We start from the raw sequence: 22,863 nt of genomic DNA on the forward strand, positions 1-22,863 counted from the left end.
TATTTCATTGTATTTTGAATAAAATTTAGATTTTTCTGTGTGTTTTTGTGCATGGATGTATGCAGGGCTGTATTTACAGCGAGGCTAATAAGGCATATGCCTTGTGCGGCACTTTTAGCGGGGCAGCAATAAAATGCCCCCAAATGCCCCAGCAGATGCCTTGTTAGCCTCGTGTTCTGGGAGCCCAAGAGGTTTAGGGCATCCCCCGAGGTTAGCCAGACGGGCGGCGATCTGTGATGCCAGGAGCCAGAATAGGACGTAGTAAGAAGAGCACAGCGACCTCGCCACCTCCATTGACCACCCATCCCTCCTCCTCTACAGCAGCCCAGCAAGACAGGACCACAGCAAGCTCAGCCAGCCAGGAGCTCAGCCAGCACCCCAGCAAGCCCAGCCGTCCAGCACCCCAAGACCCCAGCAAGATCAGCCAGCTAGATGCCCAGCAGCCTGGGCTCCACACTGGATCCAGCTCTCCGAAAGGAAGGGAGGCAGGGTGGATTTAAATAAAAAAAATAATTTTTGAGTGAAAGAGAAAATGTGTGTTTCTGTCAGTCAGTGAGCGTCAATCAGTGAGTGTTTGTGTTGAGTGGGTGTCTGTCAGTGAGTGTGTGTCAATCAGTGTGTCTGTCTCTGTCAGTGTGAGTGTAGTGAGTGTGTAGCTGTCAGCGTGTCTGTATGTGTGTCTGTCAGGCACACACTCACTGTTTTGACACACACATCCTCACTGAGATGACACACTCTGTCAGTGAGTGTGTATCTGGTTAAACAGTATGTGTGCTAATAACTGTATATGTCCGTGAGTGTTTGTCAGTGCATGTATCAATTAGGGCGTGTATCTGTCAGTTACAAAAGTGCGTGTTGGTTTTAAAAAGGAAGAATTTCGGCCTTGACAGGATGGGGTGGGGTAAGTTTAGATTAGGGGGGGCCAAGGACAACACAAATCCAAAATACATCACTGTATTATTATTATTTGAATATTTATATAGCGCCATCAGATTCCGAAGCGCTGTACAATGGGTATGTATGTATATATAAAGATTTCTATGTATATTTCGTAGTTTCTCTCAGGACTCCGTTTTCTTAATGTTCACTTAATAAGAATAAAACATATCGTTTTCCTACCCGATACCTTGCCCCAAGTAGCCAGATGACTATGACTGTGCTAATATATTGCTACAAGACTGATACCATGTACAAATGCGAACCAGCAATGCCAATACAACATCAGCTCTTTTCAGCTTTGTAATAAAAATGTTAACATATCACAAAATCACAAAACCTATAACAAAGCAATTCTCCCTGTGCTTATAAAAGGACACCGTTGGCACCACAGCTGCTTCACCTCCAATGGTAGTGTCTAGAGTTCCTAGCGCTATCTTTTCATTCAGCACCTAACGTTTTTTTAAAGTTTTAATGCTAAACAAGACTCCAGTAGCCCATACCCCCCCCAGTGCAGCTTGAGTAATGATCAGGTATTAGCCAGAGCAGCAATGGGTGGCTGTGACTGGCTGAGTGTCAACTGACTGCATTCAGCCTATCACAGCTTCAATTGCTGGTATGAATCAGTACTACAAGAAGGAAGTGTGTAATCTCTGCCTTAGCCACACCTCCAGTGGGGGTGGAGCTATGGGAAGCCAGGGACTCTCATTGAGTGTTAAACTGCTCGAAAATGGTTTAACATTGAATGGAGGGCCAGCATCAGGGGACTCCAGGCACTATAACCACTTCAATGAGAGGAAATGATTTAACATTGAATAGAGGGACAGCCCCAGGGGACTCCAGGCACTATAACCACTTCAATAAGAGCGAATGGTTTAACACTGAATGTAGGGACAGCGCCAGGGGACTCCAGGCACTATAACCACTTCAATAAGAGCGAATGGTTTAACACTGAATGTAGGGACTGTGCCAGGAGACTCCAGGCACTATAACCACTTCAATGAGAGGAAATGATTTAACATTGAATGGAGGGACAGCGCCAGGGGACTCCAGGCACTATAACCACTTCAATAAGAGCGAATGGTTTAACACTGAATGAAGGGACAGTGCCAGGAGACTCCAGGCACTATAACCACTTCAATAAGAGCGAATGGTTTAACACTGAATGAAGGGACAGTGCCAGGAGACTCCAGGCACTATAACCACTTCAATAAGAGCGAATGGTTTAACACTGAATGGAAGGACAGCCCCAGGGGACTCCAGACACTATAACCACTTCAATGAGAGGGAATGGTTTAACACTGAATGTAGGGCAGTGCAAGGGGACTCCAGGCACTATAACCACTTCAATGAGAGGGAATGGTTTAACACTGAATGGAGGGACAGCGCCAGGAGACTCCAGGCACTATAACCACTTCAATAAGAGCGAATGGTTTAACACTGAATGTAGGGACAGCCCCAGGGGACTCCAGGCACTATAACCACTTCAATGAGAGGGAATGGTTTAACACTGAATGAAGGGACAGAGCCAGGAGACTCCAGGCACTATAACCACTTCAATAAGAGCGAATGGTTTAACACTGAATGGAAGGACAGCCCCAGGGGACTCCAGACACTATAACCACTTCAATGAGAGCGAATGGTTTAACACTGAATGGAGGGACAGCCCCAGGGGACTCCAGACACCATAATGAGATGAAGAGGTTATATAACTACAGTGCCCCTTTAATGTATTTTTCTTTTCTTCAATTTAGTGTACTGGTGTATATTACTTAAGGAATGTCTCACCGCACTGATCTTACTGTCTGTTACGCAATAAACACGTTTGTGGACAAATAAATTAAAAAGTAATAAAGGTAGCAGCAAAATATGAGGGGAAAAAAAACACACATTAACTACAGTTTAAACGGATATAAAAAAAAAAAAAAGTCTAAAATATGTTTGAGCCCGTTTCCATATCTGTGGGGAGGCGATTATTGCTTTAGGAATAGAATTCACACTATACTGAATAATACCGCGGCCTTCAAGATGTCTAAATGCAGTCTGCGACTAGTGACTCTCTAATGGTTGCTTGGTAACTGAGAACACTACAAGCAACACAGAACTCACCCTCTGTCTAGCAAGCAATATCGATTCACCTGTTAGCAAGATTTACAAAATACTCCCACCCTGGGCCCGCCTGATTCACCTACCTGTCTCGGAGGGTGCTGGGTCCCAGGTACGGATATAGATTGTCCTTCAGTTTCCCCTTGATGAGCTGATCCAACGTGTCGAGAAGGAAAGGCTGATGCTGAGTGTACACATTCTCCACACCCTGTAAAACATCACAGTGAGCACGATGTGGCACCATGCCCATGGGTTAACGTGGTCAGTTAGTGGACACACGGAGACAGAGGACATCACCTGCTGGGAAGGAGCTCCACAGTCTCCAAAGAAAAGGTACTACAGTGATTCAAACATCATCAGACACTACACGCTGACATGATTTCTGTTTTTGATCAATAATACACACAATGCACTAAACGGAGCATTGATCTTTGGTGTTTGGGATTGAAAACTGTATTGCTTCAATGTCGCACATTGACTAATTCACCACTGCTACCATTTACCATCCCTGACACTTGCACACACAGAGGTGTAACTGGTGCCAGACTCCGGCAGATTATTTAGTATCAGCCTTTACAACTTGTATAATAGTAACATATTGAATTTGAAAGAATGGCTCTTTAAACTTATTTAAATTATCTTAAATACTGACAATTCCCTTTTATATAAAATTTACACAATGTGTGTCTTATTTCAGGAGTGAGAGTTACTTTAAACTTGTTTTCCTGACACTCTAGCATTCTTAGGACCCCCCCCCCCCCCCCCCCACCCTCATGGCCCCCCATCCCTTGGCGCTGAAGGGGTTAAAACCCCTTCAGCCGTTTATCTTAATCCAGGCGACCTCTCCTCCCCCGCCAGCTCCCGGGTGGCAAGAGCCGCGCACGCATTCAAACAGTCCATGGAAAAAAACATTTCTCACTGCTTTCCTATGGACGTTCTGCACGCTGGAATCGAATTTCGCAGGAAGACAGCCACTAGAGGTTGGATAAACCCTGCTATGTGAACACCTGGGGGACCTGGCACCCAAACAACTTCATTGAGCTGAAGTGGTCTGGGTGACTATAGTGTCCGGTTAATAATATACAGGGTATTCATGTTAATTAGTGGGGTAATAGCTTCTTGATCCAGGGATAAATCTGACTGTCATGGAACCAAGGAGGCATCTTTTCCTAGTATGTTGCAAAATTGCAAGTGCTTCAGACTGGGATCAACTGTGCCTCCATGCAGAGCGCGGGGACGCTGAACGTCAGTACTGTATTGACCCAGGAAGCACCTCTAGTGGCCGTCTGAGTGACTGCCACTAGAGGTGTTCCTATGCAGCAATGAGTGTTTACATTAAAAAGCTTGCAGGGACTGGCAATAGACACCATAACAACTACATTAAGCTGCAGTTCTGATTACTATACTGACCATTTGCCCATATTTGTATGAATTTCATTTGCATCAGCTGATGCGCTCAACCAATGAATTCCATACACTGGCAGGCAGTAATGATGTCACTATTGCGATGATAGAAACCTCTGTAATAGCAATATATAAAAATGTAGGCTAGACTGCGTGGCACCCACAGTGCAAGTAAGTGTCAAACCGTGCGAAAGCAGTGTGACTCCTTACCATGGTATGACTCCATAACTGCTGCAGTGGTTATAGTGCCCCTTCAAGAACCCTGTGTGTATAGACTTACACTGCTCCCTCCCCTCCCCCACATACCTTCAGCCCTTTGAAAAACTGCCTGGTGATGGCAACAGCATCCTTTGGACTGAAGAGATCGCTTCCTCTCACTCTCTTCCCCCCGAATTCCACCACGGCGGACACCAGCTGGTTGGGAGAGAGAAGACACAATCAGATACTAGACCCCAATCCGTCATACTGGCGCAAGAACTAGGATTTTACTATAGAGCAGCTAGGAGGAAATCCTGGAAAACAGAAACCCATTCAGAAAGTTTGTAATTATCCATTGAACCCGTTAAAGACCAATGCTAATCTTTGAAACATCACTCCCTGAGCAGCTTAGGATCTGGTAATTATTCAGCGTTGGCAGATATGCCAAATTAAATCAGATTGTATATAGGATCGGACCCCCTGCTATGCTGCTCGGGAACAGGTAAGGCAATCACTATTGCTGCCTAACAGTTATCTAGCGCTGACTCATTCTTTTATTTTTGGAATCACTATGCGCTGGTCGGATGGCACAAGGTGGAGCTGTGCAGAGGTAAAATACCCAGGAAAGTTATACGCAGATAGTAAATATGCCGGTGATCTGTTTTAAGGAACACGGGCTGAAAAATCACCCATTTATTCCCTGAATGCATCATACGGATAATGCACGGAGTACTCGAAAACCAAATAAAAAATATACACACTGCAATCAAAATGCCATCACTCCAGGCTGCACTGACTATAGTATATAGCTCTCTGTTAAAGTCAAGCAGTCCCTGACGTGTTCCTTATTAAGCGTTACAGTGTAGTGTTTAGAAAAATACCATCTTGTGTACGAGAGCTTTAAACAGAGAGCTAAGACGATGAATGCTCCCAGTAAGCTTATCATTTAGGGTTGTGGTTGTAGGTACACTTTGTGATCTGTGCCGCATACCCTGCGATATTTATCTGACACGCCGCGGTTCCGGAGGTCGGTGAGGAGACTCTGCATGCCGTTGCTGCTGTGTCGGTCGTAGTGCAAGGCGTAGAGCATGACAAGTCTGGTGGCATCCAGCTCAGACAGCCGCTGGTTCTGCAGGAGACGCTTCACGTTCTGAAAATAGAATCAGCACATGAATTAGATCAATCCTACCTGGGCAATGTCCTCCGGATCTGGAACACTGCATTGCCTCGACAGTCTAATCTCAATATCAACTAAATATATATCAAATGGGAAGACTGAAAAGTGTCACGTTACTTCTTTTTCTATTCGGACAGTTTTTGTAAGAATATTGTCGTCTGTTTTGTGCGTATTTTGTCTCACTTTCTATTGCAGAGTAAACGAATGGGTACGAGGGCAGCAGAATGAGAAAGACTGACAGAACGGATGCTTTAATAGTTCCCACTCTGAGGTTTATTAGTGCCATCTTTCCCTGAAAAACACAGAGAACAAGAGTTGCAAGTAACCACGTAAGGGTTAAGGGGCTCGCATTTTTCCTAACACTGCTGGTATGCAAAGCACACTTTGTGCTAATGACACAAACACCCCATTAAGAGTGATATGGAGTGAACACACTGTCCTATGACGTCTCTCTGGACATATTACACAGTCAGGGTATTGTCTGAGGAGGATGCGAGCCTGACTCATGCACGGGGTTCAAGGAGACAATGAACACGTCTCATTCTGAATGAATTGGATAAAGCGTTCACAATGCGTCATTATTAGCTCCATCCAAATATCATTACCATAAGCATTTATCTGGAACGCATGGGAAACGTGCTGACCTTCTGTTATGTAACACGCCAGACTAAAAGCCCACATAGTTTTACTAAACCCTAAATGGAAATTCAAAGCACCATAATCACTTCAGTGCTATAAAATGGTCATGGTGCACAGAGCCTGTATGTGCTGTTTCAGTGTAAAAAGCTGTACAAACAGAGGTATTTGGGCTACTTGCCAGCGGTGTCATTAGTCAGCAATGATTGAGAGTTCCAGGCTGGCTAATGACAGTTCTCTGCATATTCTGTGCACAGACATTTATACATTGGGTGAGAGCGTTCCCCTGACGCACTCACCTGACGCACTCCGCAAATAAATGGATGGCAGGATTAGCAGCTCTGCAGAAGCTGGATGCCGTTCAGCCCTTATTACAGGAGACTCCGCTCCCGAAGGTACCAGGAAAGAGGGCAAACTCTGATGCCAGGAAACAGTGCCAAGGCCAACTTCATAACAGCGGGCTACAGTGATTATGGTGCATGGAGTAACCCTTCACTAAAAGGTTAATGTCTTCCTAAGATTCAGTAACTGTCAATGGCACACAGCCCCCTCGGGGTTAATAAGAGCTACTCCCAAGGTTGGGTTATTTTTAAATCTAATTAACAAAATTCCTCACTGTGTTTACATGACATTTATTAAAACACTCCTCCTTACACTGTGCTCAGGGCATTAAACACATTCTTAAAGGGATATCGTCACTGCCCCACAACATTTAGTATTATTGTCACTTATCCCTATATATAACAAATCGTGAAAAATAAAAGATGTTATTTATCCCGTCTTTGCACCTGGCAACCAGCATGGAGAGAATACGGACAGGAGGAGAGACAGAATCCTGCTCCAATGCAATGCTTGATCTCACAGTCCATCACAGGTAAACAGGTTAACACAAGTGGTTGCATGGTTGCAGGGTTAAGGGTGGTGGGAGTTGGCACGCAGACCACTCCATTGGGCAGAAGTGGTCTGGGTGCCTGGAGTGTCCCTTTAATATTTAGATGAGACAGAAGGATAATTTATAATTAAAATGTTTCCAGGATCTTAATATGCACCTACAAGTAAATACTGTATATCCCAGAATTCCTTCTGTCTGATGACACTCTTTGAATTCTGGGAGCTCTCCTAGTCCAGGTCTTGTACCAAGGTTTAGGCAAATATTACATTGAATATGATAAACTGCTGCAGATTTCACTAACAGTGCAAACATAAACCTATAACCAGATCATGAACATATCTGAAGTTAATTCACTATACTGAGAGGCCCCCATCCAGCCCAATTAACATTCACTGCGTCTAAAGTTAGGGTTTAAAAGGCAGGAAACTGGGCATGATGTTGCCACAATTAGGATCACAAGCCCACGACTTGCAATCTTGGCCTCAAATGCAGCATTTTAATGAGAACTCTAACCTTAAAGGGACACTCCACTGCATGTGTAGAAAGAAAAAAAAAACACAACAACAACAATCACTGTTTAGTAGATATACTCAAAATGAAATCATACATATATATAATTATGCATTGTTTCACTGGAGTAATATCAAAAAACATTTTGTAAATACTACAGATCTCTTGCCTGCAGCCTTTGTAAGCCCTCCCCTTCTAACCCCGCCCAGACTTTCTGTGGCTGTCCAATCACAGACTTCCCAATGCAGCTCAATGAGAAGTCTTTACAAGGCAGGTGCTCTGGGCAATTGCTGCCTCTTGAGTTTAGCTTAACTGAACTAAACAAACCAGGAAGTAACAGGACCAGGTGTCTGACAGCAGGGGGTGAAACCAGGTTAATTTCATGTAAAAGCACTGCAGCGAGGTAAACTGCTTTAACCCCTTAACGACGAGTGACGGACGAGGTCCGTCACTCAGGGGAATGCCTTAACGACGAGTGACGGACCTCGTCCGTCACCCGTTAAAATTAACCCCAGATCGCCGCAATCGCGGCGATCGTGGGGTTAATGGTGCACCGGATCGGGCTGTCAGAGTACATGTGCCCGCTCTGACAGCATGCCAGAGCGGGCACATGTGCTCTCTATACTCACCTCCGCCTCCCTGCACTTCCTGGTTCTGTGTGAAGTGCAGGGAGCCGGATCTTCAGTGATCCTGCCCCCTGGTGTCAAAACAATAAAGTTAATTTAAAATCCCACCCCCCTTTACCCCCCCTTTACCCATTTTAATAAAATATTAACCCCTTCCCTGCCAATTGATCACTGACTACAGTGATCAATTGGCAGGGATTACATTTTACTATGATCTGATTTTTTTTTTTTTTAACCCCTGAGGGTTAATTATTATTTTTTTTAACCCTCAGGGGTTAAATTTATTTAATTAACTAATTTAAATTTTTTAAAATTATAAATTTAGCTAGCTGGGGAGGGTGGAAGTTAGTGGGGAATTGGGGGATTTAGTATTACGCTAACTAGGGGTTAACGTTAAAAATAAATAAAAATAAGCTTTAAAAAGTTAAAATATTAAGTTAAAAAAAAGTTTTAATAACGTTTAAGTAAAAAATGTAAAAAAATAAACCCTTTACCCAGTCCAAATAAAAATTAACCCCTTCCCTGCCAGTCGATCACTGCCTACAGTGATCAAAATACAGATCACAGTATTATACTGTGATCTAATTTTTTTTAACCCCTGACGATTAACTTTTATTTATTTTTTAACCCTCAGGGGTTAAATTTATTTAATTAACTAATTTAAATATTGTATAATTAAATATTTTGCTAGCTGGGGTGGGTGGGAGTTATGGGAAAATGGGGAATTTACTGTTAGTGCTGCTTACTGCTAGTTAGGGGTTAACGTAAAAAAAAAGCTTAGAAAAATGTTAAATCTGTAAAAAAAAGTTTTACGAAAGTTTAGGAAACTTTAAAAAAATTAATAAGCAAAACAAAAGTTTAAAAAATAGTTTTAAAAAGTAAAAAAAGTTTTAAAAAGTAAAAAAATACATTTAATAACGCTCATTACCACTACACCTGGTACAAGCTAGCGGAAAAATGATCCCACGCTAAGGTTCAAAATATGCCTTTTGAAATACCCTGGGATGTCTTCTTTAAGAAATGGTATGGCTTTATGGGGTATTTGGTTTATATAGCCTGGTAAAATACTCTGAAATGGGACATGGGCACAGCGTAAAAATGCAAAGTTTGAAAAAAAATGGAATGGCTGTGTCCCAAATGTGCCCCTCCGATGTCCACATATACCTGGCAAAGGTACATACGGGGGTATTTTTGTACTCAGCAGACATAGCTGAGCAACATATGAAGTAGTATACAGTCGTAGTACACATAAGGTTTGCAAAATATACTGTGCAAACTCACTTTGTGTGTCAAAAAGGCAGAAAAAACGCTTATTACCACTACACCTGGTACAAGCTAGCGGAAAAATGATCCCACGCTAAGGTTCAAAATATGCCTTTTGAAATACCCTGGGGTGTCTACTTTAAGAAATGGTAGGCCTTTGTGGGGTAGTTTGAATTTAAAACCTGCGAAGATGCTTGGAAATTGCACTTAGGCCCGACGTCAAAATTCAAAGTTCGGTAAAAACTGATATGGCTTGGTCTCCTATATGGCACTGTAGCTTCACGAAATAGTGCCATAGACATACAATGGGGGTGTCCTTTTACTCAGAAGACTTAGCTGAGCATAATTTGGGGGGTTTGAACTTAGTGGCACATATGAAATATACAAAATGCCCAGCAAAAATGCAATCCGTATGTAAAAAATGCACAAAATTATTTTTTACCACATACTTTGGCATGTAATGGTAAAAAAATGGGGTCATGTTAAGGCACAATATGCACCTTATGAGATACCCTGGGGTGTCTACTTTTACAAATGGTAGGCCTTTGTGGGTTTTTTTTTTTTGAACAGTCAAACTGTTATAATACCCCAAATGGAAGCATAGGCTCATTAAATCCGTCTCTCAAAATTCTACTGTGAATACTGAAAAGGACAGGTCTCCTATATGGCACTGTAGCTTCACGAAATAGTGCCAAAGACATACAATGGGGGTACCGTTGTACTCAGCAGAAGTAACTGAACACATAATAAAACTTTGTACAGGAATAGCACACACCAACTTTACAAAATACACATGAGAAGTTCTTTGTTATAAGTTTGTGTGCGAAAACCCCCCAAAAACACAATTTTACTCCAATATTTAGCAGAGGTTGGCGGTAAAATGGCTACGTAGAAAGTGTAAAAACAACCTTAGGTAAATAGCCTGTGGTGTCTACTTTATATAAATATATACTTTTGTGTGGCAATTTTGTTTTCTTTTATGGCTATAAAGCTTACAAGACAAACATACCAAATTCTAAAATCGCTCCACATTAAAAGTTTATTTTACTCCTTGTGCTTTGTGACCTGTAACTACCAAAAAAAAACTGAAAATCCCAGACACATTATATATTCTGTAAATCAGAACAACTAAATGAATTTATTTTTAATTACTTTCCTTAACCTGCACTAATTAGGCACACATTATTATTGCAAAAACTGTAAAAAAAAATGTTTCGCATTTTTCTGTATTTTTTTTATAATAAATAAGCATGTATATATATATATATGTGTTACATCAAATTAAAGCCCTTTCTGTCCTTTAAAAAACGGTATATAATATGTGTCGGTGCAATAAATTAGTCAAATGCAAATTGCAGTTGAACGCAAACAGCAAAAAATGCAAAAAATGCCGTTGTCACAAAGTGAAAGACAAGCTTCTGAAGCTCTGTCCTTAAGGGGTTAAAAACAAACCTGCATTTTTTACACTAGAGGTACTCCTACCCGATTTGGATTCAGGTCAGAGTGACTGCTACTAGATGGGTATTTAGGGACAAAATCCCATTTAAAGCATATTGTCTTAAAGAAATAATGTTTCTAATAGTAAAAGTGCCAATACATTGTGTTGGAATTAAAAGATATACTCAATGGGACGTGCACCTTGGAAAACATTTCTGGAACGCCTGCTGAGATGTTTTTCCATTTCTCACCGTTCTGAGTGATGCACAATACATACAATGACATCACTCTGCGCGTTGCGAGTCTGCGTGATGCACAATACATACAATGACATCACACTGCGCGTTGCGAGTCTGCGTGATGCACAATACATACAATGACATCACACTGCGCGTTGCGAGTCTGCGTGATGCACAATACATACAATGACATCACACTGCGCGTTGCGAGTCTGCGTGATGCACAATACATACAATGACATCACACTGCGCGTTGCGAGTCTGCGTGATGCACAATACATACAATGACATCACACTGCGCGTTGCGAGTCTGCGTGATGCACAATACATACAATGACATCACACTGCGCGTTGCGAGTCTGCGTGATGCACAATACATACAATGACATCACACTGCGCGTTGCGAGTCTGAGTGATGGAGTAGAGGAATAATGGTGGCAGCTCGGGGGACAACCATGAGGGGTAGTTATATCTCACCTGACCTCTCAGGTTACCACCATTAAGCAGATGTCATATGAGAGGTCGTCCGCAAAAATAAATAAATAAAAGAAAGCCCAACATCCCCACAATTGCCAGGTTTGTTTTAAATCCATGCTTGGCCAGGAGGGCAGCCTCGTCATGGCACACTGTCTGCTCTAGTAGGACCCATCACCTGTAGTGCAGTGGAATGGTCGTTCTGACACGCCAGCTCCTGTTCCACCTCTGACACCTCCATGAGATGACGCTCACTGACCAGACGAGACAGCTCGCCCACTACCGTCACATGTTTAGACACCGTTCCCGACATCTTCTTGAACTGGGGGTAGTTTTCCACAAAAGCCTGAATGGAAAAGAAGGAAGAAAATGATTGTTTTTACTCCTGCTTGTCACTAGGATACGTTTAAACAGTGTATTCATCTGAAATTGACACTATAGGCATACAGACCACTTCATCTGATTGAATGGTCTGGCTGCACTGTCCCTCTCCCCTTATCCCTGCAATGGAACACATTGCGCTTCTACCAGACAGCCACTAGAGGCGCTTCCTGCATATACATGGAGTCTACCTCCATTAAACTATGCTGGACATCATGACACTGTCCCATGGGGGAAGGAGTAAAGCGCCCGTCTTCAGTGCTGGAATTGTGTAAGAGTTTATAGGGTTTTTAACCCTTTATTTGTCACAGGGTGGGGGAGGGGTGTTCAGAGAAACAATGTATTGTAAGGAAAACAGATTTGTATTTCTAACAGTATAGTGTTACTTTAACAGATGGCAGGCCGACCCACGGAGTTAGAGAAACACCAGTGTGCAAGGAACTACTAGATGTCCATTCAGGCACGCTGGCCCTAGACTCCCTAAGCTGGCTATTTCATGGGGGAGGCCACCACTAGGGACTTCCTATTACAGTTCTGCAATCTTTGCAGGACCAACGTTTGGCATCTCCACACATTGCATGAAGACAAAACGATCCACATACACATGTATAAAGCCAATCCATCTCTATCAGGAGATGCTGATTAGTGCAGCTCACCAGCCCCCAATGCTTCCCTATGGAGAAACAATCGACTGGCTGAGATCACCATTAATGATGATCTCAGCCAAAGGAGGAGAAGTGGCCGCAGCAAGACCGGCGTGCCATGGGATATAAGGTAATGGATAAAGGTGGAGGAGGAGGCAATAATCAATATAGCTACTATAACACTCCAATGCTAGGGACACGTGCTTGCATTCATGACAGAGCGTTCCTTTAAAGGAACACTATAGTCACCTGAACAACTTTAGCTTAATGAAGCAGTTTTGGTGTATAGAACATGCCCCTGCAGCCTCACTGCTCAATCCTCTGCCATTTAGGAGTTAAATCCCTTTGTTTATGAACCCTAGTCACACCTCCCTTCATGTGACTTGCACAGCCTTCCATAAACACTTCCTGTAAAGAGAGCCCTATTTAGGCTTTCTTTATTGCAAGTTCTGTTTAATTAAGATTTTCTTATCCCCTGCTATGTTAATAGCTTGCTAGACCCTGCAAGAGCCTCCTGTATGTGAGTAAAGTTCAATTTAGAGATTGAGATACAAGTTTTTTTTCATGCAGGCTCTGTCAATCAAAGCCAGGGGAGGTGTGGCTAGGGCTGCATAAACAGAACCAAAGTGATTTAACTCCTAAATGACAGTGAATTGAGCAGTGAAATTGCAGGGGAATGATCTATACACTAAAACTGCTTTATTTAGCTAAAGTAATTTAGGTGCCTATGGTGTTCCTTTAATAGTTAAGGGACACAGACACATGCTACAGAAAACACTGACATACACCAGGATGTTAGTGCCATCTACTGGAAGTGTTGTAAACCAAAATATACTCAAGGAAGACAAGATGGCTTCAATGCTGAAACGTAGCTTTTATGACCGTGACAATTCTGCATTCACGCACTCAAGAAAATGCTATTTAAGATCTTAGTGAGGCAGGTAGTGCAAAGGAGGGAAGTAAAAATGCACCTCCGTTCCAGCACACCTGTATCGTGTACAAGGTGAGATCATTGTAAAATGATGCTCAGGAAGTGCATTCACATTCAGGCATTGCTTACACGTCCAGGTGCCTGCTCATATGGCAAGGTATAGTAAAGTTATTAAATTAAAAATACAAAACACACCAATGTTGTGCTTTAAAAATCCGGTCATTATTATTATTCATTTATTTTTAAACGTCTTGCAGTTATCGTTTCCTATGAATCGCAGTATCCAGGAACGCTCTCATCAGAGTTGTTCACTGAATTATAGGCAGTTGACAGGGGAATTGTACATTTTAAACTACAATGGGAAAACCACAGCTCCTTTCCTCTGTGTGACAAGTCTGGCCTTCACGTTGTGGTTCTCAGATCACAACACCAGCATTCCCTGTTTATTGAATAAAGCAGTGGGCTCTGTTGATTAGGTAACATTGCCAAACTCTCAGTGGGATAATTAGCAGATATAAAGTTTTATTCCAAAGCTTAAGACAAGTCATTAATTGGTGATTAAACAGGCTAATATGGCTTCACTAAAGGGCCTGGTGGACAGCTAGCACTATGGGAGGTGGAGTAACGGCTGCATGGCTAATCATGGTGGAAGTTCTGCATTGTACACACACCTCTCAGACACCACGACAGAGTTAGAAGATGTGTGTTATATTATGACGGATATTGAAATGTATTAACAAACTGAGCATAATTCTACCAACCTTCATGTCTGAAATGGATTCCAACTTCTGCTGTCCTTTTGGTTTCTTCCTCTGGAAATCCTCCATGAGGTTCTTGATGTTGGTCCCAATCTCTCCAAAGTTCAGGTACATGTTCTGTGAAGCCAAACACGGGTAAAACAATGGGGGCAGAAGATCATCCAATAAGAATCCAGAAAGTCAGAGGGGGAGCAAAGTAACGATAAGCCACAAGGATGTGTTTTAATACACAGGTTCTCAGCCGGTGGCAAGTGTATCCCATCGGGTACCAGCACCACAAGGAGGGGAAACACCAGCAGGCGACCTGCTCTGTGCTATGGCAGAGTAGATGGCTGTTTACCCAGATGGCAGGTGCATACTCTGCCCGAATGTGCTGTGTCCGGAGGGGAGATGTTAAGTCCCTCGCACTCTGTACAGGAGCCTGCAAGGCTCAGAATACAGTGACCATGCAGCACTCCCACTGGGAAAGGGTGAGTGCAATCATTTCCCAGAGTAAAACCTAAATCTTTTAACTTTCATAAGAGTTAGTCAGTCAGTCAGTCAGTCATTCTCCTCCCTCCCTGCAAGTAACCGTCAACTGTAACCTGGGTCTAAATCTTCCTCTGACTGCTGGGAATATCAGTCTATGACTCCTGCTCGATAAATAGAGTTAGTGACTGTACTCAGGAGATTCATAGAATGATTTTTAATTAGTGAAGGTGGCAGTGCCAAGCAGTGGGTAGTAGGACAGATAACCTAGAAAATTGAATAATGAGTTAGCAGCTCTTGTTTTCTATCTGGGGGGACTAGACCCCAAACCACCCCAGGATATTAACACACAAACAAGATGTAAGGAAATTGCACTAGTGATATCGCTATAGAAAAAGCATTTTACCATAAGCTTAAGAAAAAAAAAGTTTTATATTGTACCAGACGTGAAGCAGCAGTGACAAGCAGGAAGCTGGCAAAAAAAAAAAAAATACTGAGAAGGTCCTAATTCGCCTTTTACTAGAGCTTGAATAGCTAGTCTTTACTGGTGCATGTTTCAATGTTTCACTGAATACGTGGTGATTAGAACAGGTTGCAGCAAGAGGTGGACACTGAGTGAGTAGAATAAGGCCCAACACATTCTGGAGGATCTACACATAAATCAGCGAAAGATTCTGAGCAGCTTCCATAAACTGCTTAATCAGATAGCAAGCGGCTATATTGCACGAGCTAAATAAAGCCACTGATTGCCGACCACCGAGCTCTCACCAAGGCTGGTGGAAAACCCTTTGCAAGATTCAACTGTAGGAACCTTAAACTGGAGGAATATTAGCACAGAGGAAGAACCTTTCTTTTAGAATACCTGGATGATAATCTCCTCTAAATTCAAAGACAGGCAGCGGACGCAGAGTTTGGGACAGGATGAGGACAGCAAGGGAAGGGCTAACTTTTTATTAGGTTTTTCTAGGCTACGTGTCTAGAGCATGGGATGGAGCAACAACCCAATGTTGGCACTGCCACTTCACATCTGGAAAATTGTTAACACACATATACAAGTAGAACGTCATTGTAGCCACAAGTAAAACAGACGGTAACTATTGGGGCAAAGGTGCGTAGGTAATACGGTGGTATGGACAGAAGCAGCTAATTCTAACACGTTTCTGGGTCTCTCGAGATTATAGTGCTTACATTTGCGTAGAACTCATCATTCTCTGCTGACAGCACCACTTCCTTCAGATCTTTGCTGATCCCTGGCACACGGGCCAGGTCGATACGATTGTTGTTGATCCCCAGTAACTCATGCACCATCGCCTGGTATGTCCACTGTTGGCCAGAAAGCATCCAAGAGAAGACACATTAGTAACAAAATTCTGAAAGAGGCCTTACATGCTTCTCGTAGCAGGAAATCAGCAATCAGAGGAAAACCCAAAATCATTCTCAGACTTGTCACTTTGTAACAGAGCTAAAACAGGTCTACCATAACTAAAGCCATGGGACGGACTAGAAAGAAAAACTCACCAAATACCATCATACAAAACGTTAATTGCAGCCTTTTGTGGCTTTTAGGAATATTCTTTACAGAAGGGTAGTGGGCCAAATCAAGAATAACCGCCTTTGTTTTATCCACACCCTAAAACGGGACCCATCCTCTTCCCCATCCTATCTCCCAAGAAATCATTCTCTCCCAGAACCAAATTATTGGGAGCCCTGTAGTAATCAGGGAATGGTCTGCAGTGGAGCTAATGAGGTTGTTATACTGGGGGGATACAGGGAGAAGGTAAAAGAATGATGGGAGATACCTTCATTCTGAGTAGAAAGAGAGACATGAAGGCCAGAAAGATAAATTAAAGCAATGGAGGAAAAAAGTTGGACAAGAAGGAGGGACAGAAAACTGCAGTGAGGTTAAAAGAGGTGGGGGAAACTGTGCAGAATGATAGGGGAGGACGATGGGGAAAGGTTGTTCATGGGAAACACAGAGATAGCAAATTTTTCAGGGCAACTAAAATCTCTGCTCAGACCTCGCATCTCGCATCTCGCATTAAAGGAACACTGCAGACACAGAAAGCACTTCAACGTAGAACACCTCCATGGGTTCCAGCGTACCTACATCCCCCCCTTTTAATGAAAGACACTGGGAAGCTGTGACTGTGTGCGTTCACAGGCCGTAGATACAGCAAAGGAGATCTCAATGAGACGCCTCCGACTGGAAAATTACCTGGCACAGGAGATCTCAATGAGACGCCTCCGACTGGAGTATAACCCGGCACAGGGGATCTCAATGAGACGCCTCCGACTGGAATATTACCCGGCACAGGAGATCTCAATGAGACGCCTCCGCCTGTAGTATTACCCGGCACAGGAGATCTCAATAAGACGCCTCCGACTGGAGTATTACCCGGCACAGGAGATCTCAATGAGACGCCTCCGACTGGAGTATTACCCAGCACAGGAGATCTCAATGAGACGCCTCCGACTGGAGTATAACCCGGCACAGGGGATCTCAATGAGATGCCTCCGACTGGAATATTACCCGGCACAGGAGATCTCAATGAGACGCCTCCGACTGGAGTATAACCCGGCACAGGGGATCTCAATGAGACGCCTCCGACTGGAATATTACCCGGCACAGGAGATCTCAATGAGACGCCTCCGACTGGAGTATTACCCGGCACAGGAGATCTCAATGAGACGCCTCCGACTGGAGTATTACCCGGCACAGGAGATCTCAATGAGACGCCTCCGACTGGAGTATTACCCGGCACAGGAGATCTCAATGAGACGCCTCCGACTGGAGTATTACCCGGCACAGGAGATCTCAATGAGACGCCTCCGACTGGAGTATTACCCGGCACAGGAGATCTCAATGAGACGCCTCTGACTGGAGTATTACCCGGCACAGGAGATCTCAATGAGACGCCTCTAACTGGAGTATTACCCGGCACAGGGGATCTCAATGAGACGCCTCTAACTGGAGTATTACCCGGCACAGGGGATCTCAATGAGACGCCTCCGAGTGGAATATTACCCGGCACGGGGGATCTCAATGAGACGCCTCCGACTGGAGTATTACCCGGCACAGGAGATCTCAATGAGACGCCTCTGACTGGAGTATTACCCGGCACAGGAGATCTCAATAAGACGCCTCCGACTGGAGTATTACCCGGCACAGGAGATCTCAATGAGACGCCTCCGACTGGAGTATTACCCGGCACAGGGGATCTCAATGAGACGCCTCCGACTGGAGTATTACCCGGGACAGGAGATCTCAATGAGACGCCTCTGACTGGAGTATTACCCGGCACAGGGGATCTCAATGAGACGCCTCCGAGTGGAATATTACCCGGCACGGGGGATCTCAATGAGACGCCTCCGACTGGAGTATTACCCGGCACAGGAGATCTCAATGAGACGCCTCTGACTGGAGTATTACACGGCACAGGAGATCTCAATGAGACGCCTCCGACTGGAGTATTACCCGGCACAGACCAAGTTAGGGCTGGGAAAAGGGGAGGACTTGGAAAAGCTTTTTTCCCCCATACACACAGAAAAAAAATTAAAAGGTATATTTTCTTCGGGGGTATGTCTGCTAATTCGTTAAAAGAAAATCAATGGATTGTTCGTTTAAAAAATCTGAACAATATTACTTACTATGTGTATTTGTTTAATGTATAACCCTAGAAGTGTTTTTGGAGTTTAAAAGCTTTTCACCCTTAATTCAACTAATAATTATTAACACAAAACTTAATTTAACATTTCCTTTTTTTAATACTCAAAAATTAAAATAATAATACGGCCTGTGTTATATTAGAACTGAACAAATCATTACAGATGCTAATTTACACATAGACCTCCCCCCCCCCCCCCCCCCCCCCAAAAAAAAAAAACCTGATCAGAGGGCAGCACAGAGGCTGCAGTTATGTGTGATGCAGCCAATCAGCTAGCTAACAGTGATCTGGAAAGTGTAGTAGATACCTGGAATGGCCTTCCAGTGGGAGCAGTAACAGTGATATAGAAAGGGTAGTAGATACCTGGAATAGCCTCCCAGTGGGAGCAGCAATAGTGATACAGAAAGGGCAGTAGATACCTGGAATAGCCTTCCAGTGGGAGCAGTAACAGTGATATAGAAAGGGTAGTAGATACCTGGAATAGCCTTCCAGTGGGAGCAGTAACAGTGATATAGAAAGGGTAGTAGATACCTGGAATAGCCTTCCAGTGGGAGCAGTAACAGTGATATAGAAAGGGTAGTAGATACCTGGAATAGCCTTCCAGTGGGAGCAGTAACAGTGATATAGAAAGGGTAGTAGATACCTGGAATAGCCTTCCAGTGGGAGCAGTAACAGCGATATAGAAAGGGTAGTAGATACCTGGAATAGCCTTCCAGTGGGAGCAGTAACAGTGATATAGAAAGGGTAGTAGATACCTGGAATAGCCTTCCAGTGGGAGCAGTAACAGTGATATAGAAAGAGTAGTAGATACCTGGAATAGCCTCCCAGTGGGAGCAGTAACAGTGATATAGAAAGGGTAGTAGATACCTGGAATAGCCTTCCAGTGGGAGCAGTAACAGTGATATAGAAAGGGTAGTAGATACCTGGAATAGCCTTCCAGTGGGGCAGTAACAGTGATATAGAAAGGGTAGTAGATACCGGGAATAGCCTTCCAGTGGGAGCAGTAACAGTGATATAGAAAGGGTAGTAGATACCTGGAATAGCCTTCCAGTGGGAGCAGTAACAGTGATATAGAAAGAGTAGTAGATACCTGGAATAGCCTCCCAGTGGGAGCAGTAACAGTGATATAGAAAGGGTAGTGGATACCTGGAATAGCCTTCCAATGGGAGCAGTAACAGTGATATAGAAAGGGTAGTAGATACCTGGAATAGCCTTCCAGTGGAAGCAGTAACAGTGTTATAGAAAGGGTAGTAGATATCTGGAATAGCCTTCCAGTAGGAGCAGTAACAGTGATATAGAAAGGGTAGTAGATACATGGAATAGCCTTCCAGTGGGAGCAGTAACAGTGATATAGAAAGGGTAGTAGATATCTGGAATAGCCTTCCAGTGATAGCAGTAAATGCTTACGATTAATTGACTTACGATAGGGGAAACAGACCTGGTTTAAGAGAGGTGTGATGGCATCATCAGAGCGATCCAGGATCAGTAGTAAAGGCGGGACCTCTGTCCGTCGGAAATCAAACAACTCGTATTCGTTCGTGATGACTCGCTGGAGAGGACAAGATATACAGGGTGAGTTTTCTGGATGGCAATTGTTAACGAGATAACTTGCCCTCAAATGAGCATAAAAACACATTGTCCAACACTTCACAGATCTACATTACGGTTCATAGCCCTAACAACCAGTTTAATCATAGTTCATAAGTTTAACATGGCTTCATACTGTCCTACGGTTTGTGGCTTACTATCCACAATTCTATTCTGAACGCTATAAAATCCTCAGCTATGTATGATGTCTCTGGCACGCTCTTTGAAGTGGAGTTAGAAGTCAGCATTAATCCCAACATATTGGAAATATAGAAACATAGAATGTGACGGCAGATAAGAACCATTCGGCCCATCTAGTCTGCCCAATTTTCTAAATACTTGCATTAGTCCCTGACTTTATCTTATAGTTAGGATAGCCTTATGCCTATCCCACGCATGCTTAAACTCCTTTACTGTGTTAACCTCTACCACTTCAGCTGGAAGGCTATTCCATGCATCCACTACCCTCTCAGTAAAGTAATACTTCCTGATATTATTTTTAAACCTTTGCCCCTCTAATTTAAGACTATGTCCTCTCATTGTGATAGTTTTTCTTCTTTTAAATATAGTCTCCTCCTTTACTGTGTTGATTCCCTTTATGTATTTAAATGTTTCTATCATATCCCCCCCTGTCTCGTCTTTCCTCCAAGCTATACATGTTAAGATCCTTTAACCTTTCCTGGTAAGTTTTATCCTGCAATCCATGAACCAGTTTAGTAGCCCTTCTCTGAACTCTCGCTAAAGTATCAATATCCTTCTGAAGATATGGTCTCCAGTACTGCGTACAATACTCCAAGTAAGGTCTCACCAGTGTTCTGTACAATGGCATGAGCACTTCCCTCTTTCTACTGCTAATACCTCTCCCTATACAACCAAGCATTCTGCTAGCATTTCCTGCTGCTCTATTACACACCATAGTGCTGTTTCCCTCTCCTTTTAACATAATCTGCCATCTTGTTTGCAATAAAGAATTAAATACACACAGTTACTGCATTAATGGACTAAAGCGATGCCACACACTCTTTACCGAGGTATGTTTGACGTTTTCAGCTTGAAGGGGAGATAAAGCAGAAGATCAACCAACAAAGACACTTATTGGTCCCCCTGCAAAGACAAATCTAGCGCACCTCTTAGCATCTTGGTAAAAGGCCCTGAGCTCCCAGGGCCTTTTACCAGAGAACCAAGGCGAGAATGGAGACAAAAAGTGGCACTACTTATGGTTCCAGAAAAAAATAAAAATAATAACCATGCTCTACACACAATAGAATATTCAGGAGGTAATGTCCATTTGAACAATACGAGTCTAAGATTCATAGTGTGGAGTAATGGATTTTCTGACCTTCACACCTTCTGCCAGTCTCTTGGCCATGTCTGACGAGAGCTGGTATCGAATCATGGGGCACTTCTTCAGAGAGAGCAGCAGAGCGGTCAGTCCTTGTGTTGTCCTAGTCAGATGGGTGGGATCCCAGTTCCGGCCCTGGGACAGAAATATTGTAAATGTAAGTGGTATTAGTGATCCCCTACCTTTACTAAGACGGCGTGTTTTACAGAAAACGTTTCACTGTTCCAAATCCTACATTTTACAGTTCAGTTTGGGTACAGATCCTACATCCCGATATCTGGGGGTGTGGATTGCTATGCTCCAGATGCCACAGCAATCGATTACTTAAACCATTTTAGTCTTTACAGTTACTGATCTCAGGGATTTGATGTTCTACCCACACCGCTGTAATCCAGAATATAACAAGACAAGGCGCAAGGAGGAGATTATTCATTCCAGGCCACCGCTCTCCTTGAGGGAGGGGCAAAGGATACACAAATGTAACGGCATGGGGCTCTGTAACAGCCCACCGAAACTTCAAACCTTAATTATTAAAGGGACACTTTAGTCACTCAGACAATCTCAATGAAGCCTGGGTGCAGCGTCCCTTTCATTTTAACACGGCGATGTAAAAAGCTTAAAAGTTTTTAAGAAAGTGCAATGTTTACATTGTAGGGCAAAGTACACATCTAGTGGCTAACGTCCTGATGGCCACTAGAGGCTCCTCCACAGCACTGAACGAGTAAAACTTGGCCTCGTAACAAGGAAGTCCATAGGGGTGCACTGCATACAATTCTTTCCTATGGTGAAGTTTTGGTTTTCGTGCGGTACTTGCCGCACATACTCATAAGGTCCCCAATGTGACTATGATGAGCATTCGATTGTACCATGTCAGAGGAGGCCAAGCCTGCTTGATGAGGTGAATAGAGGCTGAGAGGTGAGCAATGGCAACTTTATTTTACTATGATTTACGGTAAACGATCGGGGCAATGGGTTAGTATATGTAATGCTATAGTGTTCCTTTAACCAAATGAGCAATGATGTGAGAAAACATGCTGAGTGCTTTAATAACACAAGGGACGGGTTGCATTCCTAACGCCATAATGTTTGTTTAAGGCAGTATCTGGCAGACCCTGGAGTTACATATTCCATAAAGGCTGCACTGCGAAGGTAAAATAGTCCCGAGGTGGCCCCCCAATAAATGAGCCAT

General features: G+C 43.4%; 1 protein-coding gene across 1 annotated transcript in view; it reads right to left on the reverse strand.

Moving 5' to 3' along the window:
* The window catches only part of VPS45 (vacuolar protein sorting 45 homolog), a 54,443-nt gene that overhangs the window by 15,954 nt on the left and 15,626 nt on the right, over nt 1–22,863 (reverse strand). Inside the window, exons 6-13 of the mRNA XM_063439538.1 lie at nt 21,672–21,809; nt 20,184–20,294; nt 16,269–16,403; nt 14,616–14,729; nt 12,077–12,244; nt 5,636–5,794; nt 4,753–4,860; nt 3,129–3,250 (exon numbers count right to left, since the gene is read on the reverse strand). Coding sequence (XP_063295608.1) covers nt 3,129–3,250; nt 4,753–4,860; nt 5,636–5,794; nt 12,077–12,244; nt 14,616–14,729; nt 16,269–16,403; nt 20,184–20,294; nt 21,672–21,809 — 1,055 coding nt within the window. The remainder of the gene's footprint in view (nt 1–3,128; nt 3,251–4,752; nt 4,861–5,635; nt 5,795–12,076; nt 12,245–14,615; nt 14,730–16,268; nt 16,404–20,183; nt 20,295–21,671; nt 21,810–22,863) is intronic.

The sequence above is a fragment of the Pelobates fuscus genome, chromosome 13, assembly GCF_036172605.1.
Source record: "Pelobates fuscus isolate aPelFus1 chromosome 13, aPelFus1.pri, whole genome shotgun sequence".
Taxonomy (NCBI): Eukaryota; Metazoa; Chordata; class Amphibia; order Anura; family Pelobatidae; genus Pelobates; species Pelobates fuscus.